The 22,202-nt window shown below is 56.6% G+C and overlaps 2 protein-coding genes and 1 long non-coding RNA gene across 10 annotated transcripts in view; 1 reads left to right on the plus strand and 2 right to left on the minus strand.

Annotated features, from left to right (window-relative positions):
* Nucleotides 1-3,184: 3,184 nt before the first annotated feature.
* Nucleotides 3,185-10,762, minus strand: LOC119871845. Its single transcript, XR_005359464.1, has 2 exons — nucleotides 8,598-10,762; nucleotides 3,185-5,672 (listed from the first exon to the last, which is right to left on the minus strand). It is a non-coding gene; the product is annotated as an uncharacterized LOC119871845 (long non-coding RNA).
* Nucleotides 8,351-15,178, plus strand: TNK1 (tyrosine kinase non receptor 1). Of its 5 annotated transcripts, none has more exons than XR_005359462.1 (13): nucleotides 8,351-8,483; nucleotides 9,598-9,857; nucleotides 10,024-10,094; nucleotides 10,219-10,410; nucleotides 10,547-10,702; nucleotides 10,824-11,107; nucleotides 11,333-11,606; nucleotides 12,727-12,821; nucleotides 13,113-13,280; nucleotides 13,518-13,597; nucleotides 13,967-14,123; nucleotides 14,207-14,302; nucleotides 14,386-14,439. XR_005359462.1 is itself a non-coding variant. In XM_038536680.1 (13 exons), the coding sequence occupies exons 2-13, from the start codon at nucleotides 9,662-9,664 to the stop codon at nucleotides 14,497-14,499; spliced, it is 2,025 nt and encodes a 674-aa protein (XP_038392608.1). In that variant the 5' UTR covers nucleotides 8,351-8,483; nucleotides 9,598-9,661; the 3' UTR covers nucleotides 14,500-15,178. The 5 variants fall into 5 exon arrangements, 4 of the variants coding, with proteins under 4 accessions (XP_038392608.1, XP_038392610.1, XP_038392611.1 ...); XM_038536680.1 differs by having other exon boundaries at nucleotides 13,825-14,123; nucleotides 14,386-15,178; XM_038536682.1 differs by having other exon boundaries at nucleotides 13,233-13,280; nucleotides 13,825-14,123; nucleotides 14,386-15,178.
* The window catches only part of PLSCR3 (phospholipid scramblase 3), a 40,122-nt gene continuing 33,053 nt past the window's right edge, over nucleotides 15,134-22,202 (minus strand). The window contains exons 1-8 of one of the 4 annotated variants that reach the window (XM_038536697.1): nucleotides 19,584-20,043; nucleotides 19,187-19,363; nucleotides 18,644-18,885; nucleotides 18,509-18,551; nucleotides 18,180-18,400; nucleotides 17,747-17,908; nucleotides 16,058-16,219; nucleotides 15,134-15,872 (exon numbers count right to left, since the gene is read on the minus strand). In XM_038536697.1, the coding sequence (XP_038392625.1) occupies nucleotides 15,816-15,872; nucleotides 16,058-16,219; nucleotides 17,747-17,908; nucleotides 18,180-18,400; nucleotides 18,509-18,551; nucleotides 18,644-18,885; nucleotides 19,187-19,193 (894 nt within the window). In that variant the 5' untranslated portion in view covers nucleotides 19,194-19,363; nucleotides 19,584-20,043 and the 3' untranslated portion in view covers nucleotides 15,134-15,815. Of the gene's footprint in view, nucleotides 15,873-16,057; nucleotides 16,220-17,746; nucleotides 17,909-18,179; nucleotides 18,401-18,508; nucleotides 18,552-18,643; nucleotides 18,886-19,186; nucleotides 19,368-19,583; nucleotides 20,044-22,202 lie in introns of those variants that run through there. The other 3 variants (XM_038536698.1, XM_038536699.1, XM_038536700.1) reach the window with 3 other exon arrangements.

Consider the following 22,202-nt stretch of genomic DNA (forward strand, 5'->3'; position numbering starts at 1 on the left):
TTCAGAAACTATCCATCCCGGCAGTTGCCTGGCAGGCTGAAATGATTAAGTGTCTGACTTTGGCTCAAGTCATGGTCCCAGGGTCCTAGGATCAAGTCCCGCATGGGGATCCCTGCTCCGCGGGGAGTCTGTTCCTCCTTTTCCCTCTGCCCCTCCCCACCATTCATGCTCTCTTTCTCAAATAAATAAAATCTTAAAAAGAAAACAAAACAACTATCCATCTCTGGGCCTTATATCCAGAGCTTCTGAATTCAGTGGTGTCAAATGGGGCCTCAGTTAATCTAACTTACAGCCAGCCAGGGCTACAACCGCGGTTTGGGGTGCCGGGAAGGACCTGGGGATGGAGAGAGGGATACTTGCCCCTTCTAAGGAAGTGCCTTCCAGGGACACCCGGGTGGCTCAGTAGTTGAGCATCTGCCTTCGGCTCATGGCCTGACCCCGGGGTCCCAGGATTGAGTCCTACATCAGGCTCCCCACAGGGAGCCTGCTTCTCCCTCTGCCTGTGTCTCTGCCTCTCTGTGTCTCTCAGGAATAAATAAAATATTTTAAAAGGGAAAGTACCTTCCATTTTATTTTGCACATTCAAGTCCAATCCATTCATTTTACACCAAAGAGAGAGAGAGAGAGAGAGACCCAGAGATCATACATGAAGTTCATACAACTTATCCATTCATTTGACAGCTGCTTGGTGAGCACCCAGCAGGCACCAGGCAGCACTCCTGCCCAAGTTGGGATGACAAGCCACTTCTGCTGAGCCCCGGGGCCCCACGGCTGCCCTCTGGTCTGTGGTAGCTGCCTTGGACCCCCTGATGCTGTACCCTCTTTCCAGACTCAACACGTTGGAGTTGTCCTTATTTTCACACCCAACATGCAATGGGGTCAACCAGTTCAGCCCATTCTTGGAGGACCTCTATCCTACCTGGTCCCCTCCTCCCGTCCTATGGCCCCCAGGCCAGTCCATAACCCTCTTACTGTGGACTCATCTCCCAAGGGTGCCACCTGACTGCCCACTGCCCTCCCGCCCACTGAGCCCTCAATGGCCACACTGGTCTTGGTGGAACCCCATATCATTGATGACCACCTGTCTGGCATCATAGGATGGCTGAGAACTTGAGCTTTGTAGTTGGGTTGTCGGGTCTGGAATCCTGGCTCTACGTCTCACTGGCCCTTGGGCAAGTTAACTTCTCTGTTCCTTTTTCCTCTTATTTTAAATGCAAATCATACAGTTCATTGATTCTATGGCTTTTTTTTTTCCTGTTTACATTTTAATGGCTCTGAAGAATCCATCTTAAGTTGAAGATGTGTCCCAGCAGAATGTTACATATTATAATTGGTGATCTCTCTTTTTTTTTAAGATTTTATTTATTTATTTACTTATTTACTTATTTACTTATTTACTTATTTACTTATTTATTTATTTATTTATTTATTTATTTATTTATTTATTTAAGAGGGAGAGAGTAAGAGAGAAAGCACAAGCAGGAGGGGGAGCAGGGGGGGAAGGCCTGGGATCAGGCCTGAGCCAAAGGCAGATGCTCAACCACTTAGCCACCTGGTGTCCCGAGTCGATGATCTCTTAACTTCCATGAGGTGTAGCAGCACTGACCTCAGAGGATTACTGCAAGGTCCAAATAAGTTCATACACAAGGCTTGGGACAGTTCCCCATGTGCGCTGGGCCCCTCCCTAAGCATTAACCATCACTATCTTGCTTGAGACCCTTCCCCAGCTCTTCCCTGCCTACAGAATATAGACCTGGCCCTTTACCCTGACATTCAGGGCTCTCACCAGCCACTCCCCACGTCTTATTTGGTCCTCATGCCAGAGCTGATTGACACAGCTCTAAGTGGGATCTCCCCCTCAAAGCCCCATGAGCCTCTCAGAGTCAACATTTCCAAACCCACATCCCTCCCTGCCCCCACCTCCTCCTTGAGATCTCCCTCAGGGCTAAGGGCAGTGCCAAGAGTCTGATGGACGTTCCTCTGGAGCTTGGTTTCTCAGCTCTGCCCACCCCACAGCCACACTGAATCACTTGTAGTTGCCTAAACATTTTGTTTGCTCCTGGATCCTTGCCTTTGCCTGGGCTTGTTCCCTATACCCTAATGCCCTTCTTTGGCCCAGACGTCACCCCTTCCAAGAAGCCTTCTCTGAGCTCCTGAGGCAGAGTAGGGTGTCCCTTCCCTAGACATCTCTCATGTGGTACCTGTTACATCGGATGGTGGTGTGTCCTTAAAAATCATCTCTCTAGACCATGTGTTACCCTTGAAAGCTACTCCCTAAGGTTTCATCTTCATTCCCCCAGAGCCTGGAACATGGAGACACCAGGAGGTATCCCTGGCAACTCCAGCCCCTTCTCTGCAGTTCTGTGATATGCCCTCCTCATGTGAGCTCTTCATGAGCACGCAGTGTTGGAGGCTGGTGGCGTTTGTGTCTTTTCTGTGCCCATAAGGCCAATCCACCAGTGTGTGACCTGCCAGGGCAGTGCTGGTTTTACTGAGCCCTTCACCAAGTAGGAGAGGCTACTAGGGGTCTGGCAGTTTTAAACAAAGGCCCCTAAATTCTTTGAGATGTGTCCCATCAAGAGGTAGGGTCCATATGTTCTTCCTTCTATCACTGGCCAACCAACTGAATGTGGTAGAAGTAACACTGGGCTACTTCCCAGGCCAAGCCCTAAAGGAACTGGAGACTTCTACCCTCTGCTTCTTGGGATATTCACTCTGAAACAAACCCAGTTGCCATAGTGTGAGGAAGCCCAAGGTACATGGAGAGTCCATGTCCACGGTTTTGGTCAAAAGGCAGCATCTCCTGCCACCATGTGAGCGACAATACAGCCCCCAGCTGTCAAGTCACGTCCAGACTTTGACTTTTTCCAACTAAGGCCTCAGACCCAGTAGAGCAGAGAAAATCTATCCCTACTTTGTCCTGGTGTCCAGATTCTCAAGCTCCAGGGGCATGATGAAATGGTTGGTTTATGCCACTAGATATTACTGATCAGCAGTAGATAACTGAAAAAGCGGGATAGAAAAAGGAGCCTAGGGCTTGCCACTTAAGGGCCTGTACTCATGACATAACTGGCCGTGCCACTTCCTAGCTGTGTGTCCCTCACCATTCTCAGACTCAATCCTCCTACCTGTAACACAAATGTTAATGATAGCCAACATGTATGGCAGTGATGAGTCAGACATCTTTCCAAGCATCTCATGTACCATATCAGTTAGCTACAGCTGTGCATCAAATTATTCCAAGGCTTAATTGCCTACAAAACACATCTCATAGTTTCTGTAGATCAAAATTGAGGAGCAGTAATGGGGTGGTTCTGGCTCACAGTTTCCCACAGGGGCGCCACTCAGATGTCTCAGGGTTGCAAAAATCTAAGGTTGGACCAGGGCTGGAGGATCATCTTTCAAGATGGCTTACTCACATGGCTGGCAGGGTGGTGTTGGCTGTTAGCAAGAGGCTTCAGTCCCTTGGCATGTGGAGCCTCTTCATAGAACTCCTTGAGTGTCCTCATGGCTTGGTGGCTGGGCTTCCCCAGAGTGAGGAGTTTGAGGGGGGAAGGCAGGAGCCACATTGTCGTGTATGAGCTTGCTCGGAAGTCACCATCTTTTCTGCAATATCCCTCTGATTACCCAGATCAGTCCTCTTCACCAGGGCTGTTAATTCATAGGTGTTAATGCCAGGCTATCAAGCGAGGGACTCACTGGCCTCCGCTTTGGCTACCACACTCGTGGACATAGTTAGTTCTCCAATGACAGTGAAGGTAAATACTCCTAATAGAGGCATCTTGAAAAGGAGGAAACAGAGGCACAGAAATGGGAAATAACTTGCTCAGATTCACAGGATGCTAAGTGATGAACAGGGGTCCCAGCTCAGGCAGTTGGCCTCCCAAGGTGTGGTCTAAACTACCACACTGTAAAGGCTCTTGGCTCCTTTGTGAGCCTGAAGGAATAGAGTGGATTTAGGAGTGCTTCCGCTTCGGAAAGCAAACCAACAGATACATACAGGATGGTGGGCTGGTGACTCTAAAAACTAGCGAGGCAAATCCAAACTGGGAAAGGATGGGACCCCACGAGATGGGGGGTGGGCATAGGGTGATGGGACAGGAGGATTTCACCCAAAGGTCTATAAAGAGCCAACCATGTGGGGCCAAACAGGGAGAGGCGTAAGGATGGGTTCGCCAGAGAATGCTTATGGTGAGGTTCGGGCACTCCCATCCACATCACTCCCAGCAAAGGAGCTACTGATGTCAAAAAATCTCATTGGCTTCACCCAGCCCACATGATGCAGTCTCACCTATATGTTCATCAAAAGTTACTGAGCACTTATCACATGAGCTAGACACTAGACTAGACTGGGCAGAATGGACACAGCAATACCCAGGCAAGATAAAGTATTTTTCTGCCTGGAGCTTGGAATCTAGCAGGGGAGACAGATGAGTTACTGGCAATTTCTACAAGAGCAATGAGTGCAATAACGGGAAAGCACAGGGATCTTGGGGTTCAGGGGAATGGGCCTGACCAGGGAGGGAGAGGCTTCCTGCACTTAGCCAGGTTGGGATAAAGGTGGGAGGAATTCCAAGCAATGGGAACAGCCACAGGAAGGCCCAGAGGGAGAGAGGTACTTTCCCCTGTTGAGAGGTTGGCATAGGCAAGATGGCAGGGGAAAGCCCCATGATCTCAGGGACTGGAACAGGAAAGGAGGACCTAAGGGGGCACTAATCTGGCTCCCAATAGGAGAGGAGAGTTTTCTGCAGAGGGAAACCCTCCACCCAAACCCAAGGCAATAGATGGGGAAGATACCAGGGGGCCTCTCTGTTTACCCTTCTGGTTCCCTGTCCTGTGAGGAAAGACTTGGCTCTGTGGTATGAATGTGCTCATCCTTCTTGGATGCAGAGCCCTCAGGGCAAGGTAGAGGTTGGCGAACGGCAGACAGAGTAGGACTGGTGCCCGATCTCGGCCTCTAGGTTAGCAGGATGCCCTATCTTAGCTTAGAAGGGGTGCTCCCCAAGGGTGCTCAGGCCGTGCTTCCTCCCACCTTACTCCAGAAGTATGAAATGAATAGGGAGGAAGGGAGCGATAAAGAGGACTCTGATTCCCTGGATTTTTTCCAAGCTAAAGACGAAGGTGGGGCTGAGCCTCTGCGTCCGGTTTCCTGCTGGAAAATCTCTGTGTTTGGTTTCCTGCTGGAGCATAGAGGATCTCGGCCCAGAGTCCAGTTGATAATGCACCCTATCTTCACCTCCTCTCCATCCCGTTGCCAAGGCCTAAGCAGGGCCAGCCTCCTTCTCCTGGACCAATAGGAAGAGCCTCTTCTCTGGGCTCCCTGCTCCTTCTCTCTTCCCTCTTCCCAGCTTGTCACTGCAGCAGGCTAGTCCTGCCACTCCTCTCCTAAAATCTTTCCATGGTTACCAGAGCCTTCAGGTAGGGTCCACGCTCCTGACTATGTTCTCCAAGGCCCTGTAGAGTGAATCCAGCTGGAGCAAGGATCATGTCTGCTTGTTCGCCTGGGTCCCCAGAACCTGGGGCAGTGAAAGCTTGCTGAAGAATGAATTGATGCCTTGGTCTGGCTTCTGCCAACCTCTCTGGCTGCATCTGCCTTCATATATCCTCATGGGCTCTACACTCATGTGTTCAACTCCGAGAGGACCTCTAGTGCACCCTGATCTGCGAAGACACTGGACATTCAGAGAAAAATCAGATGTCACATGCTCTTCCCCAAAGAAGCTCATGGAGCCGTATGATTCCTGCCAAGGACTTGAACAACCCCAAGACGAATCTCAAAAAGGTGTTGAATCAAAGAAGCCAAATGGAATTACAAACATTATGTGAGGGACGCCTGTGTGGCTCAGTGGCTATGTGTCTGCCTTTGCCTCAGATCATGTTCCTGGGGTCCTGGGATCCCTCCCCCTCCCTCTGCTCATGCTCTTTCTCTCTCTCAAAAAAAATAAATAAAAATCTTAAAAAGAAAGAAATGCATTGAGCTCTACAGTTAAATCTGAGCGTCTTACTGAATGAAAATTATACCTCCATAAAGTAATATCAGCATGCAGAGTATCTTAATGTTCAAATGAATACAATGACAAACACCCCCTGCCCCAGTGTATGGATTAAGCAGCACATCAGACATAACCAAAGAAAGAATTGGTGAACTAGAAGATATGCCTAGGGAGATGATGTGGATTGCATCACAGTGACACATAGATTGAAAGATACAGAAAAGAGCTTAAATAACATGGAGGATGGAGTGAAAAGGTCTAGCATACTTCTAATCAGAGTCCTCAAAAGAACCAAAGAATGGAGGAAAAATAATATTTGAGAAGATACTAGCCGAGAATTTTCTAAAACTGATGAAAGACATGAATTCATAGATACAGAAAATACAATATACCAATCAGAATAAGTAAAAAAGAATCCTAGATATTTGATACCTAGATAACTGACAATAGAACTACAAAAGACCAATGATATCTTAAAAGCAGGGAGAAAAGACAGATCACCTACAGAGGAATGATAATTACACTGAGCAGATTCTTTATTTAATTTAATTTTTATTTATTTGTGAGTGAGAGAGAGAAGACATGAGCAGAAGGAAGGGTCAGAGGGAGAGGGAGAAGCGGACTCCCTGCCAAGCAGGGAGCCCAATGTGGGGCTTGATCCTAGGACCTCAGGGTCATGACCTGAGCCAAAGGCAGATGCTTCATGGACTGAGCCACCCAGGCATCCCCTAAGCAGATTTCTTTTTTTTTTTTTTTTTAAGATTTTGTTTATTTATTCATGAGAGACATAGAGAGAGAGAGAAGCAGAGACACAGGCAGAGGGAGAAGCAGGCTCCATGCAGGGAGTCCAATGTGGGACTCGATCCTGGGACTCCAGGATCATGCCCTGGGCCAAAGGCAGGCACTAAACCACTGAGCCACCCAGGGATCCCTCCTAAGCAGATTTCTTTACAAATAATATGCACTGCACCTATTACCTGCCTACACTGTCCCAGGTACTAAGAACCAGGATGACCAATACAAATCCAGCCCCCACTCTATGGAGCCCACAGTCTGTCAGGGATGACAGATGTGGAGGGAGCAATTAATAGTGTGATGCACTGGCCTCATTGGAGGGCAAGAGAATTGGCAAGGAAACCAAACAGGTAGAACTGTGAACTATGAAAAATTTCCTATCAGTGCTGGAATGTCCCTTGTGTTTACCAAGAAGGAGTAGGCTTTTTCCTCCAAGGGACTCTGGGGACAGATCACACATCCTTCCTTGGGACAGAAGGAGACAGGACAGATGTCCTAAGACTGGTGACTTCCTCCCTGGGACCCTTGAGGGAAAGGGAGAGGGATGCTCCTCCTCAGAGCCTTCTCTGAGGTTCTGGACTTTGCCCTGTGGCCACCGTCCAGGTAGCAGTGTACAGAAGGAAGCAGTGTATGTGAGGGAAGGAGGTTTGGGTCAGAATGAGGCCAGGTAAATGCCAGTGATGGGGAGGGGTGCCCTGAAGCATGGGGTGCTGTCCTTGACCACCAAGGCCAGGTACCAAGTGGTGATGGGGCTTAGGAGCCCACTCATATCTCCCACGTGGTCTACCCTGGGGAGATTCCCATAAGATCCCTTCCTGCAGCAGCACATTGGACCAATGTTGGGAGCCGGGAACCGACAACGGCGCCAATCTGAGACTCTGTCTAGGCTGGGGGCTGACTTCCTGCATCAGCAACACCTCCATGTCCTGGCTCCATTTCAGAGTGTCCTGTGCCACCCAGCCTTCCTCCATACGAGGGCTAGGGTACTGTCTCCCCTGCCAGGGAGCAGGGACGATGTCCTGTTTAGCCTTCTATTCCCAGGGCCTGGGCAGCATACTCAATCTGGTGCTTATTCATCTCAGCGGTGGGGCTCTGGCCAAGGGAGATGAAAGATTTGGTAAGAGGGGGTCACAGGGGACAGGACACCCAGGAGGAAGCCTGGAAGGGCTGAAAGATTCTTTGAAAGAGGCAGGAGGGACGCCTGGGTAGCTCAGCGGGTGAGCGTCTGCCTCCAGCTCAGGGCGTGACCCCGGGGTCCTATAAGATAAGTCCCGCGTTGGGCTCCCCGCATGGAGCCTGCTTCTCCCTCTGCCTGTGTCTCTCGTGAATAAATAAATACAAACCTAAAAAAGAAAGAAAGAGGCAGGAAAGAGGGTGTGGAGGAGGAGAGAGGGAAAAGAGGGGAGAACGGGTTCTCGGGATCTGGCTGAGCGGAAGAGGGCAGGCCAGGCGAGATCTGAGTGCCCGCCAGGCGGGGGGGAGGGAGGGGGGCAAGGGGGCGTGGCGCGGGCCCACCTGGACTGTCGCCAGGCCCCGCCCCCGGCCCCGCCCCTCGGCCTGCGGCCCCACCCTCCCCGGGATTTAGGGCTGGCGGCCAGGGCGGCTCCGCAACCGCCGCTTCCGCCTTCGCCAGGTGAGGGTCCAAGGGAGCGGGGCCGCCAGGGGCCGGGCCTGGCCGGGCAGCCGCCGCTTGAGGTACGTCCGCGGGCCCCTGTTCGTCTCCCCTGCCTCCCCGCCCCCGCCCGCCGCTCTCTCCCTTCTGCGGCCGCCTTCGCTCCCGACCCCTTTTGCGTGCTTTCCCGTCCTCACCTTGCAAGCGGTCCCGGTCCCGGGTCGGCCTGCGTCCTGGCCTTCCTCCTTCCGCGCCCAAGCCAGAGCTCAACCCTTCCGCCTGATTAAACTAAAGTGGGGGGAGGGGGAGGGGTCCAGGTGTGCGTAGGGAGAGCGTCACGCAGGCAGCTGGCACCCGGGGCACCGGGCCTTAGTTAGCAAAGATTGGAGTTGCCAGGAAGCCAAGTTAGACCGAGTGAGTCAGGTGTGCCGGCGGGGCCGGTACCTGGAGCTGAGCTCAGGTGGGTGTGGAAGGGAGTGTGCACCTAACAGCACCTGGCTCTGTAGACAGGCTGGGAGCCGGCTCAGCCTGCACCTAACCACCAATCACAGCTGCCCCATGTGATTTCAAGCGTTGCTGTCTCAGGTATAGAAAAGGCAATGACCCTAGGCAGTGGCGCTAAGGAGCAGTAGGCCTGCGTAGTCCAGGCACGTGTGCGCAGGGTGCACTTGTCTCGTGTGCTGTGCATTCATGTGGACCTTGACATCTCAGACATGGGGAGGAGTGTATCTTGGAGGCAGTGCACCAGTTGTGTGGCAGTAAGCCTGGGTGTTTCATGGCAGCATTCTGGAATGTCTCAGACTTGAAAGGCCATGTATCTGGGTGTCTTAGACATCTTTCACAGCATGTCTGTAGGTCTCAGTGTGTGTGTGTGTGTGTGTGTAGCAGCGTTTCCAGTGTGGGAGGCAGTATACGTGTGTGTCTGCAGGGCTGAGGTATGGTGTGGTTAGCATATCTGGGCATCTCTGGTAGGTATGCGGTACCCAGGTGTCTAGGTGTATGGGAGCAGTGTGCCATCAAATATCAAGAGTTAGCAGAGGAACACACCGAAGTCTGCAGAGTGCTAAAGTCACAGGTGTGCAGTGGGTACAGCATGTAGGTCTCAGGTCCGGAGAGCATTTTCCTGGGGTTTGTGTGAGTGGCAGGATTCCTGGCTGTCAATGTGTCCCACCCTCTGTACATGAGTGTTTCTGACAGGTGGCGGGCGGAGCTGGTGGCCGTGTTTCTGTTGTCTCGGGGTCTCAAGTGCTTACCGTGGGCTATGCATCATCCTTCAAGGGAGCCTTCTGCAGACATGCTCCCTGAGGCGAGCTCACTGTGGCTGCTGCGGCTGCTTCGGGACATCCAGCTAGCCCAGTTTTACCGACCCATCCTCGAGGAGCTTAATGTTACCCGGCCAGAGCACTTCGACTTTGTCAGGCCCGAGGACCTGGATGGCATTGGCATGGGCCGGCCTGGTGAGAGGCCCCTGCCCACAAGCCCTGGTCTCTTCTTCCTCAGCCTGGTACTTCCTAAGTACCCCCCACACCAGCCCTCTTCTTGCCTGTAAATCCTTCTGCATCCCCCCACTTTCCCTCACCACCCACCATGTAACCCCACTCTCCTGGTTCTGCCCTTCCCCAGCCCAGCGAAGACTCGCCGAAGCTCTGAAGAGGCACCGTTCGGGACTCAAGACTAAGAACTGGGTGTACAAGGTGTGCATTTTTGGGTGGGGGCGATGGACTCAAAGGGCCAGCTCAGGCTCCAGACTGGGGTGGGCCGAGTATCAGGGAGGAGTGCACAGAGTTCTACACACTCAATTTCCCACCCCTGCTTCAGATCCTTGGGGGATTTACACCTGAGCAGAAGGAGACCATCCCACCTTCAGACAGCCTCCCAGCCCTCCCTGAGCAGGAAGGGGGGCTCAAGTGTCTGATCCCAGACAGTGCTGTGTGCAGAGGGGAGCTGCTGGGCTCTGGCTGCTTTGGAGTGGTGAACCGGGGGGTATGGACACTGCCCAGCGGCCAGAGTGTGAGTATCTGGGGGGCCTCCTTCATCCCGGGTGCTGGGGCCAGCTACCCCCCTGTTCTGCCTGCCGCTTCTGCCCTGGGCCTGCATAGCTGTTCCCTAGGGTACCAGATAGCATCCTTTGCGCCCCCCACCCCAGGTCCCCGTGGCTGTCAAGTCCCTCCGGGTGGGTCCTGAAGGCCCCATGGGCACAGAGCTGGGGGACTTCCTTCGAGAGGTGTCAGTCATGATGAGCTTGGAGCACCCACACGTGCTGCGTCTACACGGCCTGGTCCTGGGCCAGCCTCTGCAGATGGTGAGCACAGCCGGACAGCGGCTCCCAGGGGGCTGCGCGACGGGAGGGCAGGCGGCCAGAGCCCAGCGGGGACTCCCCCACCCCACCCCCCACCCTCCGCTCAGGCCCAGGCTCCCGGCAGGTGATGGAGCTGGCGCCGCTGGGCTCCCTGCATGCGCGCCTCACCGCCCCGCCGCCCACACCGCCGCTGCCCGTGGCCCTGCTCTGCCTCTTCCTGCGGCAGCTGGCGGGGGCCATGGCGTACCTGGGGGCCCGGGGGCTGGTGCACCGTGACCTGGCCACGCGCAACCTGCTGCTGGCATCCCCGCGCACCGTCAAGGTGGCCGACTTCGGGCTGGTGCGCCCGCTGCGCGGTGCGCGGGGCCGCTACGTCATGGGCGGGCCCCGCCCCATCCCCTACGCCTGGTGAGGGCCCCGCCTGGGCGGGGGGCGATGGGAGTGGAGGAGGGCGGATCCGGAGGGCCGTGGCCGGCTCCGCGCGGTGCAGGGGCACACGGGCAAGCTAGGGTCCTTCTCGGGAGGCTGGGACGAGGTTTTTGGAAGGGGTCAGGAAGGAGGTCCCTGAGGGCGGTGGCGCCGCGGAAATCACGTGCTGGGGGAGAGGGACTGGGTTCAGCTCCGTTTCCGCAGGTGTGCTCCAGAGAGCCTGCGCCAGGGGGCCTTCTCTTCTGCGTCGGACGTGTGGATGTTTGGGGTGACATTGTGGGAGATGTTCTCTGGGGGCGAGGAGCCCTGGGCCAGGCTCTCCCCGTACCTCATCCTGCAGCGGCTGGAGCAGGACCGGGCCCGGCTGCCTCGGCCTCCCCTCTGCTCCAGAGCTCTCTACGCCCTCGCCTTGCGCTGCTGGGCCCCCCACCCAGCCGACCGGCCTAGCTTTTCCAACCTGGAGGGGCTGCTCCAAGAGGTGGGAGCCCCTGCATCCCCATGGACCCACAGACTCATTTCCCCATTTTTTAGCCCCAGTCCCTTGCACAGGACTAACATACTCCTGGGCTGGGGTCTGGGAAGGCCCTATAGATTCTGGCTCCATCTGCAGGATGCTCAGAGCCCTAGGGAGGCAGCTGGGGTACACAGATGCAGGCTGAATGGTGAGGAGCTGGGGCTGGGCCAGGGAAGGAGGCACACAGCACAGCAGGCTGCTGCAGGTGTTTGACAGGCAGAGGTAAAGAAGGTCAGTGGGCAGCCGGGGGGCAGAGAGCACAGGATCTCAGGGATGCCCCAGGGAGGGATATGGAAGGAACCATAGATAACCAGAGCTTACACCAGGCTCTTGATCTGTGGACCGGACTGTACTAAGAGTATCCTTCTTGCACAATTACCCATTTCATTCTCATAACCCAGAAAGGCCATTATTACATGGACTTTACAGATGGGGCAGTTAAGGTTTAAGTGGTTTGCCTAACTCCACACTGCGAGCAGAGGAGTCGAGATTTGAACAGTTGACCTAAGAGCCCTGTCCCGTAAATCATTAACCTCTGTTGTTGAAGCATAGTCTTTACTTCGAGGGCACCTGGGAGCCATGGGAGGGTTCTGAGCAGGGGAGTGACAAGCCAACTTTACATGCTCTATCACTCTGGCTTGGTGCAAGAAGGGACAGGAGGGAGGATACTGAACACTGAACGTGGGAAGAGAAGGTAGGTGGGGATGGCTGCAAAGCAGGAAGGAAATGATGTCTGGCTCAGGGTCAAGGCAATGGGGCCGGAAAGAAATAAAAAAATTTCAGAGGCACTGGCCGGTGGCAGAACTGCTTGTGGAGCACAAGCAGCATATGGGATGACTCTCCCCTTGGTTCTAGATACTGACAGGGCCCCCTTCTATATTGCTTTCTGGCCCCTGGGCTGTGTCCAGTGTGGCATGGACTCCAGGTAGGCCTCCCCTGCTGGATTACAGGCGGGGGACAGAGTCCCACCCTTGGCCCAAGACACAGGCCATGACTGCTGTGGGTCTGATAGGTGGGTACATAGGGAAGCATCTCTCCTTCCTTCCCTGCTCCCACGAGATTACCCATCTGACTGTCTCTGCAGGCCTGGCCTCCCGAGGGACGTTGTGTGAGGGATGTCATGGAGCCAGGCGCCCTAAGAATGCAGACGGGTGACCCTGTCACCATCATCGAGGGCAGGTGAGAGCCTCATGCCTCCCGCGTGTCCGCAGGATGAGGACTCCCAGCTAGCCTCCCTGCCCCTGCTCCCAATGCACTGTTCCCCAGCTCCTTGAGCCCTGACCCTCTGCCTCCCATCTTCCCCGCTGGGCCCCTGAGCGAGCACTCCCACTGGAGCCCACCAAGCCCATAGAGCCCTTTTGTGTTCCAGGGGTGGGGGGTGGGGGGAAGCTTCCTTTCCTCCAGGCAGATGCAGCTCTGTGGGTTAAATGTGGGCCAAGCCCAGCCCCCCTCTATCCCCTCTTCCCACAGCCCTGATTCCACAACCTGGAAGGGCCAGAACGGCCGCACCCTCAAAGTGGGGAGCTTCCCAGCCTCAGCAGTGACGCTGGCAGACTCGGGGGGCTCACCAGCTCCCCACCTACTCCACAGAGTCTTCCCCCCGGCCCAGGGCGAGCGGCGCCAGGGAAACATAGATGGGTGAGCCCCCGAAAGAATTGAGGGGACACGGCCGGGCTGGGGGAGGCTAGCCCAGCAACTGCTTTGGAAGGGGAGCTCAGGGAGGGGGCCAGGACTTGCCTCCCAGCTGGAGCCTCCTGCCTGGGTCTAGGCCTGCCCAGGGAGAGCCCCGCAGAGTTCCCTGGGGAAGGGGACACTGCTGTGGGTGGGTAGGGTGGAGGCGTGGAAAGTGACGGTGATCATTGCTCCCTGCACCAGGGACCGCGGGAAGGCAAAGCTTCGGGATTTACCTCCAGCTGGGGGCCAGAGAAGGAACATGCCCCTGCAGAAGATGAAAGGTGGGTGTGGCGCTGGGGACCTGGCCTCCTCGGTCTCTGAGTACATCCAGAACCCTCCGATTCTGCCCTTGCCCTGCAGCTCCTGCCACCTGGGCTCTGGTGTCTGCTCAGCACAGCTTCCTGGGCCCCTTGCGGGGGGCCACCCTGAGAGTCGCCCACAGAGAGGGGAGAAGGCAGGGCCCCACATCCGGGCTTCCTCTCAAGCTCTTTTTCTCTCAACTGTACAGTTATTTCCAAGAGTCTGGAGTCCGTTCTGTCCCTGGGCCCCCGCCCCACAGGGGGTGGTTCAAGCCCCCCCGAACTTCGCCATGCCAGAGCTGTGCCCCAGGGACCCCCAGGCCTGCCATCCCGACCTCCCTTTGCCTGCAGCCCTTCTCAGCCCAGCCAGCCCCCCAGGGAGCGGCCTCCCTGGCCCAAAAGAGAACCCCCTCACGGTCACCCCTCGGGAGCATCTGGAGCTAGCAAAGCCACCGTCCCCTCTGGAGGCCTCTCGCTGGACTCCGAGTTGCAGAGGCAGATTATGGAGGTGAGGGCTTTCCAACATGGCCTGGTGTCCAGAGGGGGCTCCGGGCCAGGGCGGTGGGCCGAGCCAGGCTTTGTGCCCCGTAGGTGGAGCTGAGCGTGCATGGAGTCACCCACCAGGAGTGCCAGGCCGCGCTGAGGGCCACCGGGGGAGACACGCTTTCTGCCATCCGGAACCTCAAGGTAAGGCCGGGCCCTTCTCTGGGGTTCCCACTCCTCCAGCTCCTGCCCTCTGGCAGCCACCGCCCTCCCTCCCACCTCCGCAGGTGGACCAGCTCTTCCATCTGAGTAGCCGCTCCCGAGCTGACTGCCGACGCATTCTGGAACACTACCAGTGGGATCTCTCGGCTGCCAGTCGCTATGTCCTGGCCCGGCCCTGAGCTCTGCCCCTGGGGGTTGGATACCAGCCTGGATCAAGGGCCTGACCGCGTGGGACCAGCAGAACCAGAACAGGCCCTGTCAGGAGGCAGAATGTCCCACCTGGGCAGATGGTGCCCTAGGCAGGAACAGGAGGAGCCCAGGGTCGCGCACTGACGAGTGGCTCCTGCCCTTATGCCCCTGGGCCTCTGAGGGCTCCAGCTCCCTCGGCTGATTCCTAGAAAGATCTAGTCTGGTCTGCCTACCACATTCCGAACCAAGAGAACTTGGAGGGACAGAGCTGCCACACATCACATCCGCAGGAAGCTTCCACTTGCTAGAGAACAAGCCAATGGGCACGCTGGACCGCAGGAACAGCCATTGTGAACTGCCCTCCGCTCCCACACGGACTCTGTGGGCGCAGCCATCTTGGATGCTAGAAGCAACTGTACTGACTTGGGGTGCGTGGCCCATACTGCCCTGGCTTGGTCCAGGACCATAATGGATGATGAAGGTGCCCTCTTGAAATCAAGGACACTGGGTCTTGGCAGCATGGATGATGAAACAGGCCAGCCCCCACCCAGCCCAGCCGTCATCCATCCCTTGGTTTCTTCCCATACCAGCTCTCTTCTACTCTCTCCCATTACATACATCTTCCAGTATCCAAAAAGTTACAAAGTTTATATGAATATAACATACAAAGATGTAGTCTCCTTCCTAGGGCAGGGAAGGATGGGGTGCTTATGTAAGGCACAGGGGCTGCAGCAAGTGCCAGCTGCGGGCAGGGCCTGAGGGGGGGAAGGAAGTTGGCACCGGAGCATAGGCCCTATAGCTGTTCACGGGGAGGTGGAGAGCCCCCCACAGTCTGAACTCATTGGCCAAGCTGATTTCGGGGGGGAGAGCACAGTCCATCTTTGGTTGCTGTGTACCCTTCCCCACCCCAGCTCTGTCAGCAAACCCCAGGGCCCTGGATTCCAAGGACCATGTCTGGAGCAGAGACCCTGGAACGGGCAGGGGGGAGGTTAGGAGGGGTGGGAGAAAGGGGAAGGCAGGGAAAGTTTGAAAGCTGATATGCCTGTGTGCTGGGGGATCTCCAGAGACAGTGCTGGGAGGTAGCAGGGGAAGGGCTCTCATACATACCCTTCTGTGGGGGCCAAGGTGAAGGAGGCCAGAGAATTAGGGTAAGGGGCAGGACACTGTGGCCCCTAGACTCTCGGGCATCCCTGTCTGTCCCTTGCGGTGTACATTGAGGGAAAGAGCTGCCTCTGAGGAGGGGCCAGGACAGGTGGCCATCTTGGGGTCCTGGTTGAGGTGATGGTCTCCTCACCCCGGGTGGCCTCTAACTGGTGATGGCTGAGGGCCCAGCACCGCCTTGCTTCTCGAAGAACATGTAGTCCTGAAGAGAGGGCGCCATCAACACACATGCCTGGGCTGGCCCAGTTCAGCTCTCACCACCCAGGGCAGGCACCGCAAGCCCCCAGAGAGTCTGTCCCTGACCCTCTCTGAGCTGGAAGCCAGGGAGTACACACAGCCTTGAGTGAGAGCAGAGTAGCAGGAGGGGAGGCGGGGCAGCCAACTCACAATGAGGAATGTGGCTCCCAGCAGCACAGCCTTCACCCTCACGTCCAAATCCAGAGGGAACTGCAGGCCGAAGTCATCTGCATCTGTGAGGGCTTCTTGGAGCAGCCCCCCCCACTGCTTGCTGATGCGGCCTAGGCTGCGGGATTCATCTGGGGTCTTCACCTGGTGGGGTGGGAGGGTACAGGACCCAGCTGGGGGGGATGGACTGATCTCCCTTGCCTCCCAGTCCACTCCCACAGTCACCACACATGAACCATCTAGTCTGTACACGTAATCCTTCCAACAGCCTTAGGTCTCCATGTGACACCTGGAGAAACTGAGTTACCCTAGGTCACGCTGCATGTGTATAGCAAAACTCAGAATTTGGACTCTGTTGTGTTGTCCTTGAGAGGCCATACATGGGAACTGATCATCAGTGGTGGGAGAAATGGAAGCACAATGGACTCATCACAGTGGATGGCTGCATGCTAGCTTTGTTTCCATTACCAGAGTACTTGCCAGGCATGGTTGGTACAGTTGGTGCCCTGAACAAAGGGCCTGGGGGATTGGGGGGGATGGGGGGCATTGCGCTCCATCAGCCAACCAGGCTCCTGGAAGACTGTGGCTCCCGGAAGGAATCTTTCCTCTAATCTGTTATGCAAGCTTCATCCAAAGGGGATCCAAACCCATCTATGGGGTGAGAGGGCAGCAGTCAGTGGCCTGTGAGGACCATGATTTCCACGGGCCTCTCTGGGTCCAGCAGCAACAGGCCCTGCTGCTGTGGGTGGTGATTCACAGGATTCCCTGGTCCTTTTCCTAGGCTCGTTCTTCCGTGGTTAGAACTATGCCCTTCCCGTGCCCTTCCCCCGCTGTCCCACAGCTCTGTGGCACTTCCTGCCCACACGTCTCAAGCTAGGCAGGGCCTCTCCCAGCCAGCCCTCTGCGGTCCCAAGTGGAGCCCCAAATAAGGACCCTTCCTGATTATGTACAAGGGAGGGCCCCACAGTCTACGGGTTCCCATGCAGAAGACCCAGTGATCTTCCCATCATTGAACCTCCACCCACCTACCAAGATGAGGTGATTTTTAAAAGTAGGCTTAGGCCAGACACCTCATCAAAGCCTCGGAAAGTTCATGGGCTTCCACCTGTTATTTTGCCCTTATCTGCACTGCTGATGGTCCCTTAAAGAACCCGAGTGTCTGTGAGATGCCTTTGTCTTCTAGAAATGAAAGCGCTTCCCCGGCCTCACCCTGAAACTGTCACCGCTTGGGTGCTCCAGGCTGGTGATAGAATGCATGTTGACAAGGATATACATCACTGGATCATAGGTTGGAAGGGCAAGCCACAGGATGTTAGCAATTAAAATTGTTGTTTACTCCAGAGTCTGAGGCTCACAAAGTCATGCATAGCAGCCACATGGTCCAGCCCACAGCGGACTTGCCCTGAATCAAGCCTAGGTTTTTTGCCCCCTTCCACATAGGGTAACAATCAGCTTTGGTCCTTACGATGAAACCCTCTTTACCAAGCTTTCCTTTCTTAAGACCACAGGGGCAACCCTTTCTGAATGAAGGAACACTGGAAACAGGACAGGAGTCACAGTGGATTCAGACTGATGACCTCAGGGACCTTAGTGTTGGCCATCCTGTCTCATTCACAGAAGCCACCGTCTTGGTTGATGAAGGTCCCAGGAATCTCCCCTTATTCACAATACCTCAAAGTTGGTGTCTGAGCCACAGCCACAGGTCCAGCAGGGCCCCACCACACGCAGCACCGTGCGGCGGTCAGCATCCTGGATGGAGAACTTGGGGAGGAAGGGATGCCAGGTCTGTAGCACGTGGCCAATGGTAGTGCCGGGTGGAGCCTGGACTTCCATCTGGAGTGGGAGGCAGACAGGGTGACTGCCGAGCCAGGGCACCCTGGCCCAAGCTCTCACCGCTCGGGCTCTGTCACCCGTCTGCCCTGCCAAGACCTCCCATTCCTTGTCACCTCCCCTCGCTGACCTCGCGTTCCATCTGCCTGCGCCCACCGGGGCCACACTGGACCCCGCGCCTCATTCTGGGTGGTCCAGATTCCACCCAAGGGCCCCCCCATCACGGCCTGCCGCCCACCCAAACCCCTCCCTGGCCCCAGCCCTCCCCGCCCACCTCCTGGAGGCCGCAGGGGCAGCAGCCGCAGCCACAGTGCAGGGGGCGGAGCAGGCGCAGCACCTCACGATCCCCGGGGTCCACCACGCGCACACGCAGGGGCCGCCGGGCGCCGCAGCACAGACGCGCACAGCAGCTGCTCTCCTCCGCTGCCTGACCCAGGGGCTGTCCTGCCCCAGAGCGCAGTTCATACCGGTTACAGGTCTCCCAGCCCAGGAGCGCTGCCAGGGGTGACAGGCCGAGGCTCAGGCACAGGAACAGGCACCTGCCCGAGGGCCCTCTCTCTCTGCCCCCGGGATGAGGCCCAACCTACTCCTCCTTCCACTCACTTTCCACTCGCTCGGCCTTCTGGTGAATCAAGATCTGATCAATCTGGAAAGAGTCGGGTCGGCACCAATGTTAGCTGGCTGGCCTGGACGCCAGGGTCCCCTCCTCGTCGCTCCCGTCCCCTCCTTCCCACTCACCTGCACCAGGAATTCGAGGCCAGAAGGCACCCCCGGCAATGGCAAGAACGGGGCAGCAGGCCCTGGGGCTGCGGGGCCGGGCGAGGGGAAGAGAGAGAAGCCGGGCGCGGGAGCAGGTACATGGGTGGGCACAGGCACAGGCACCTGCCCAGGCCCGGGGTGCAGCGCCGGCTCCGGGTACCCAGCGGTCACAGGGTAGGGAGGCGGGGGTGAAGGGGCGTGCCCTTTGGGGGGCAAGTAGCCTGTGGTGGGGAGGGGAAGAGAGGGGATCAGAAAGCTTCCCCCCCCCCCCCCGCCTCATCCTCCCCCCACCCCCCCGCCGCCCCTTAGGCCATGGCCGGGCTGCGGGGCTGCAGGGAAGGGGGAGAATGCGATGGGCAGAGGCTGAGCAAGATGGGGCGGGGGAGCAGGGCGGCGGCTCCCGGGAGGAAGGGAGGGGCCCCACGCAGCCAGTCGGAGCACATTCCCGGAGGATGTGTTCGATGCCCAGCTCCCCAGTCTGTGGGGGGGATAACGGGGACTCTCAGCGCGGCGCCCACTTACCTGCCATGGGAGAGGGGCGAGAGATGACGGGATGGCGGGGTCCCAGACGCTCAGTTTTAGAGGTAGAAGCAAGTTCGGGCACAGCCAGACAGACACAGAGGCAGACACAAAGACGGACAGGCAGACGCGGACAGGCAGCTGCGCCCGCGCCGGCCCAGGGTCCCTCGGGCGGCGCCTCTGACTCAGGAAGAAACCGAAAGTGTCAGCGTGCAGGGCGGGGTACCTGGGACCCTGGATTCCCTCGGGGGCCCCAGAACCGCCCCCTCCCTTTGTTCTCCCATTTTCCGTGGAGGCGGCGGTTGACAGACGGCAAGGCAGGTGGACCCGCGGCCTGACCGACGGCCGGACCTCCAGGGAGGCCTCCTGACCCTTCGGCGCCCCCTCCTCCCCCGCTCACCTGAAGCCCCTGGGATAGCTGGGGTGCCCAGCACTCGGTGGCTCACAGGAGCTGGAGGAGGCGGGCCCGGGGTCTGACCCCGCCCCTCGACCCGTCCGAGCCCCGCCCCTCCCGGCCTGGGTGGCGCGCCTGCGCAGAAAGGGAGCCGGCTCTGCGGGGCCGCTGACCGCTGACCGCCGGCTGTCGGGTGCGGTCTGCGTCCCCGCCGCCTCTGCTCCGCCGCGGGGGATCAGGGGGAGCTGGCCTGGGGCGGGCCGCCGACGGAGACCTGGCCCTGCCACCCCGCCAGGTCCCCGGGAACAGAGTGCCTCCGTGTCCCTGGGTGGGAAGCGAGGGCAGCTGGCGCTGCGCTGGACCCCAGGCTCCTCCTCTCGAGGGCGGTGCGGGGCCCCGCTGACGCAGCGGAACACCCTTCCTCTCCCTCATTGGCTTCCAGGGCTGGCCCCCAGCTCCCCCTCTGTCCCCTGGGGGATTGCCTGGCGGGCTCCTCTCCGTGACGTCGCAGTCACCCACGCGGGCACCTTGCAACGACAGGACTGCCCGCAGGAGCCCCCGGCCACGTGGGTGACAGGCCGCCAAACGGTGTCAACAATGAGTGTGCGCGCAGTGGGGCTGGGGGGGGTGCAGAGGAGGAGCGCGGCTAGCAGGAAAGCCTTCTCCCCGAGGAGTCGCTTCTGCTGGGTCCCGAGCAGAGGCCCGCAGGGGTGAGGCGGTCCTGAGCCTTGGGACCCACAGGCCGAGGGGCAAGAGAGGACCTTACAGACGGAGGCCAGCCCATGTGTGCGCAAGGCAGGTGGGAGCTGGGACTTGGCGCCCGGGTCCACAGGGAGCCCACTGAAAGAGGATTTCTTTTTAAAAATATTTTATTTATTCATGAGAGACACACACAAAGAGAGGCAGAGACACAGGCAGAGGGAGAAGCAGGCTCCATGCAGGGAGCCTGAGGTGGGACTGGATCCCGGATCTCCAAGATCATGCCCTGGGCTGAAGGCGGCGCTAAACTGCTGAGCCACCGGGGCTGCCCCGAAAGATGATTTTAAGACCCAAAAAGAAGGCCAAATTTGTGTTTTAGAAAAACCATTTAAGCTGCAAGGTGAAGAACGATGGTCTGGGTCGTTGATGGTAGCCAGGAGGAGAGGATGCTGTGTTATTAGTACAGACACAAGTGGCAGACCTGGAGGACACCTAGACAATAATAGAGAACTTGTTTGAGGGGTGAGATGTGGAGGTGAGGAGTTCAGGATGACCTCGGGTACCTGTCTGGTGACCAGGCAGGTGGAGGCGTCACCCATCAAGATGAATGCAAGAAAAAGCAAATTTGGTGGTACGGGGCTCCTTTGCCCATGTCCATGTTCCTCTGGGCTGGTCACCTGCTCCCACAGCTTCACTCATCATGTGCTTCAGACCCAAGTGCCTGACCTCTCTGCTGGTTTCCCTCAGTACCTCAGATTCTTTTTTTTTTTTTTTATTCACTTATTCATGAGGGAAACAGAAGCAGAGACACAGGCAGAGGGAGAAGCAGGCTCCCTGCAGGGAGCTCAATGCAGGACTTGATCCCAGGACCCCTGGGATCAACCCCTGAGCCATCCAGGCATCGCAGTATCTCAGATTCTATGTGGCCCAAACCATGGACCAGCATCCACCCAAACATATAAATATACAGAAATTCAGTTCTTCAAAAAAGATTTAGTGAGCACTTACTATATGTTAGCATTTGATAGGAATATACAGAAGGGTCCTGTTTTTTTTTATTTTTATTTTTTTTTAAGATTTACTTATTTGTTTATGATAGAGAGAGAGAGAGAGGCAGAATAATGAATAAATAATAATAATTTATTCTCATGAATAAATAAATAAAATCTTTAAAAAAAAAAAAAGAAAAGAAAAAGAAGGAAAGAACTTAGCTCAGGAGTTGGACAGAAGTTGGAATCCCAGCTTACATCAGCCCCAGCTGTGATCTAGAACAAGTTGCTCCAACTCTGCTGGCTTCACTTCCCCCTACGTTGCAGGACTGCTGAGAACTGGAGGCACTGTGCAGTAATAATAGGGACAGTTACCAAGCAGGCCTATTTACCCTGGCTCCACGAGAACCCTGCCCACTGGCAGGGTCAAAGCTGAGGTATTAGGGAATCACATTACAGAGAGGGTTGCCATTCTGGATGTTGGGGTCTCCTCCACTTGGTTGTTCCCTGTCCCACACAGGCTGGGGTGAACGATGGAAATGCAGCAAGAGCCCTGGACTGGGAGCCTGGAGCCTGGGGTTCAGTGCTGGCTCTGCCACTGGCACTCTGGGCCACTTTGGAGGTTCCCTCTGCGGTTCTATTGTGGTCCTCACTAAAATATTGTGCTTTACTAATACACCTCAAATCGTGCCTCCTCCCTGGATATAAATGCTTCCATGGCTGCCCACTGCCCTCAGAAGAGAGCCTAACAGGGATCCCTGGGTGGCGCAGCGGTTTGGCGCCTGCCTTTGGCCCAGGGCGCGATCCTGGAGACCCGGGATCGAATCCCACGTCGGGCTCCCGGTGCATGGAGCCTGCTTCTCCCTCTGCCTGTGTCTCTGCCTCTCTCTCTCTCTCACTGTGTGCCTATCATAAATAAATTTAAAAAAAAAAAAAA

The sequence above is a fragment of the Canis lupus genome, chromosome 5 (assembly GCF_011100685.1).
Source record: "Canis lupus familiaris isolate Mischka breed German Shepherd chromosome 5, alternate assembly UU_Cfam_GSD_1.0, whole genome shotgun sequence".
Lineage (NCBI taxonomy): Eukaryota > Metazoa > Chordata > Mammalia > Carnivora > Canidae > Canis > Canis lupus.

What these genes read in the sequence shown, in the direction of transcription:
- TNK1 (XM_038536680.1), top strand. Translation starts at nt 9,662, where the DNA reads ATGCATCATCCTTCAAGGGAGCCTTCTGCAGACATGCTCCCTGAGGCG. An exon ending in CATTGGCATGGGCCGGCCTG is followed by an intron (nt 9,858 to 10,023) that starts GTGAGAGGCCCC and finishes GCCCTTCCCCAG; the next exon opens with CCCAGCGAAGACTCGCCGAA. An exon ending in CTGCCATCCGGAACCTCAAG is followed by an intron (nt 14,303 to 14,385) that starts GTAAGGCCGGGC and finishes CCACCTCCGCAG; the next exon opens with GTGGACCAGCTCTTCCATCT.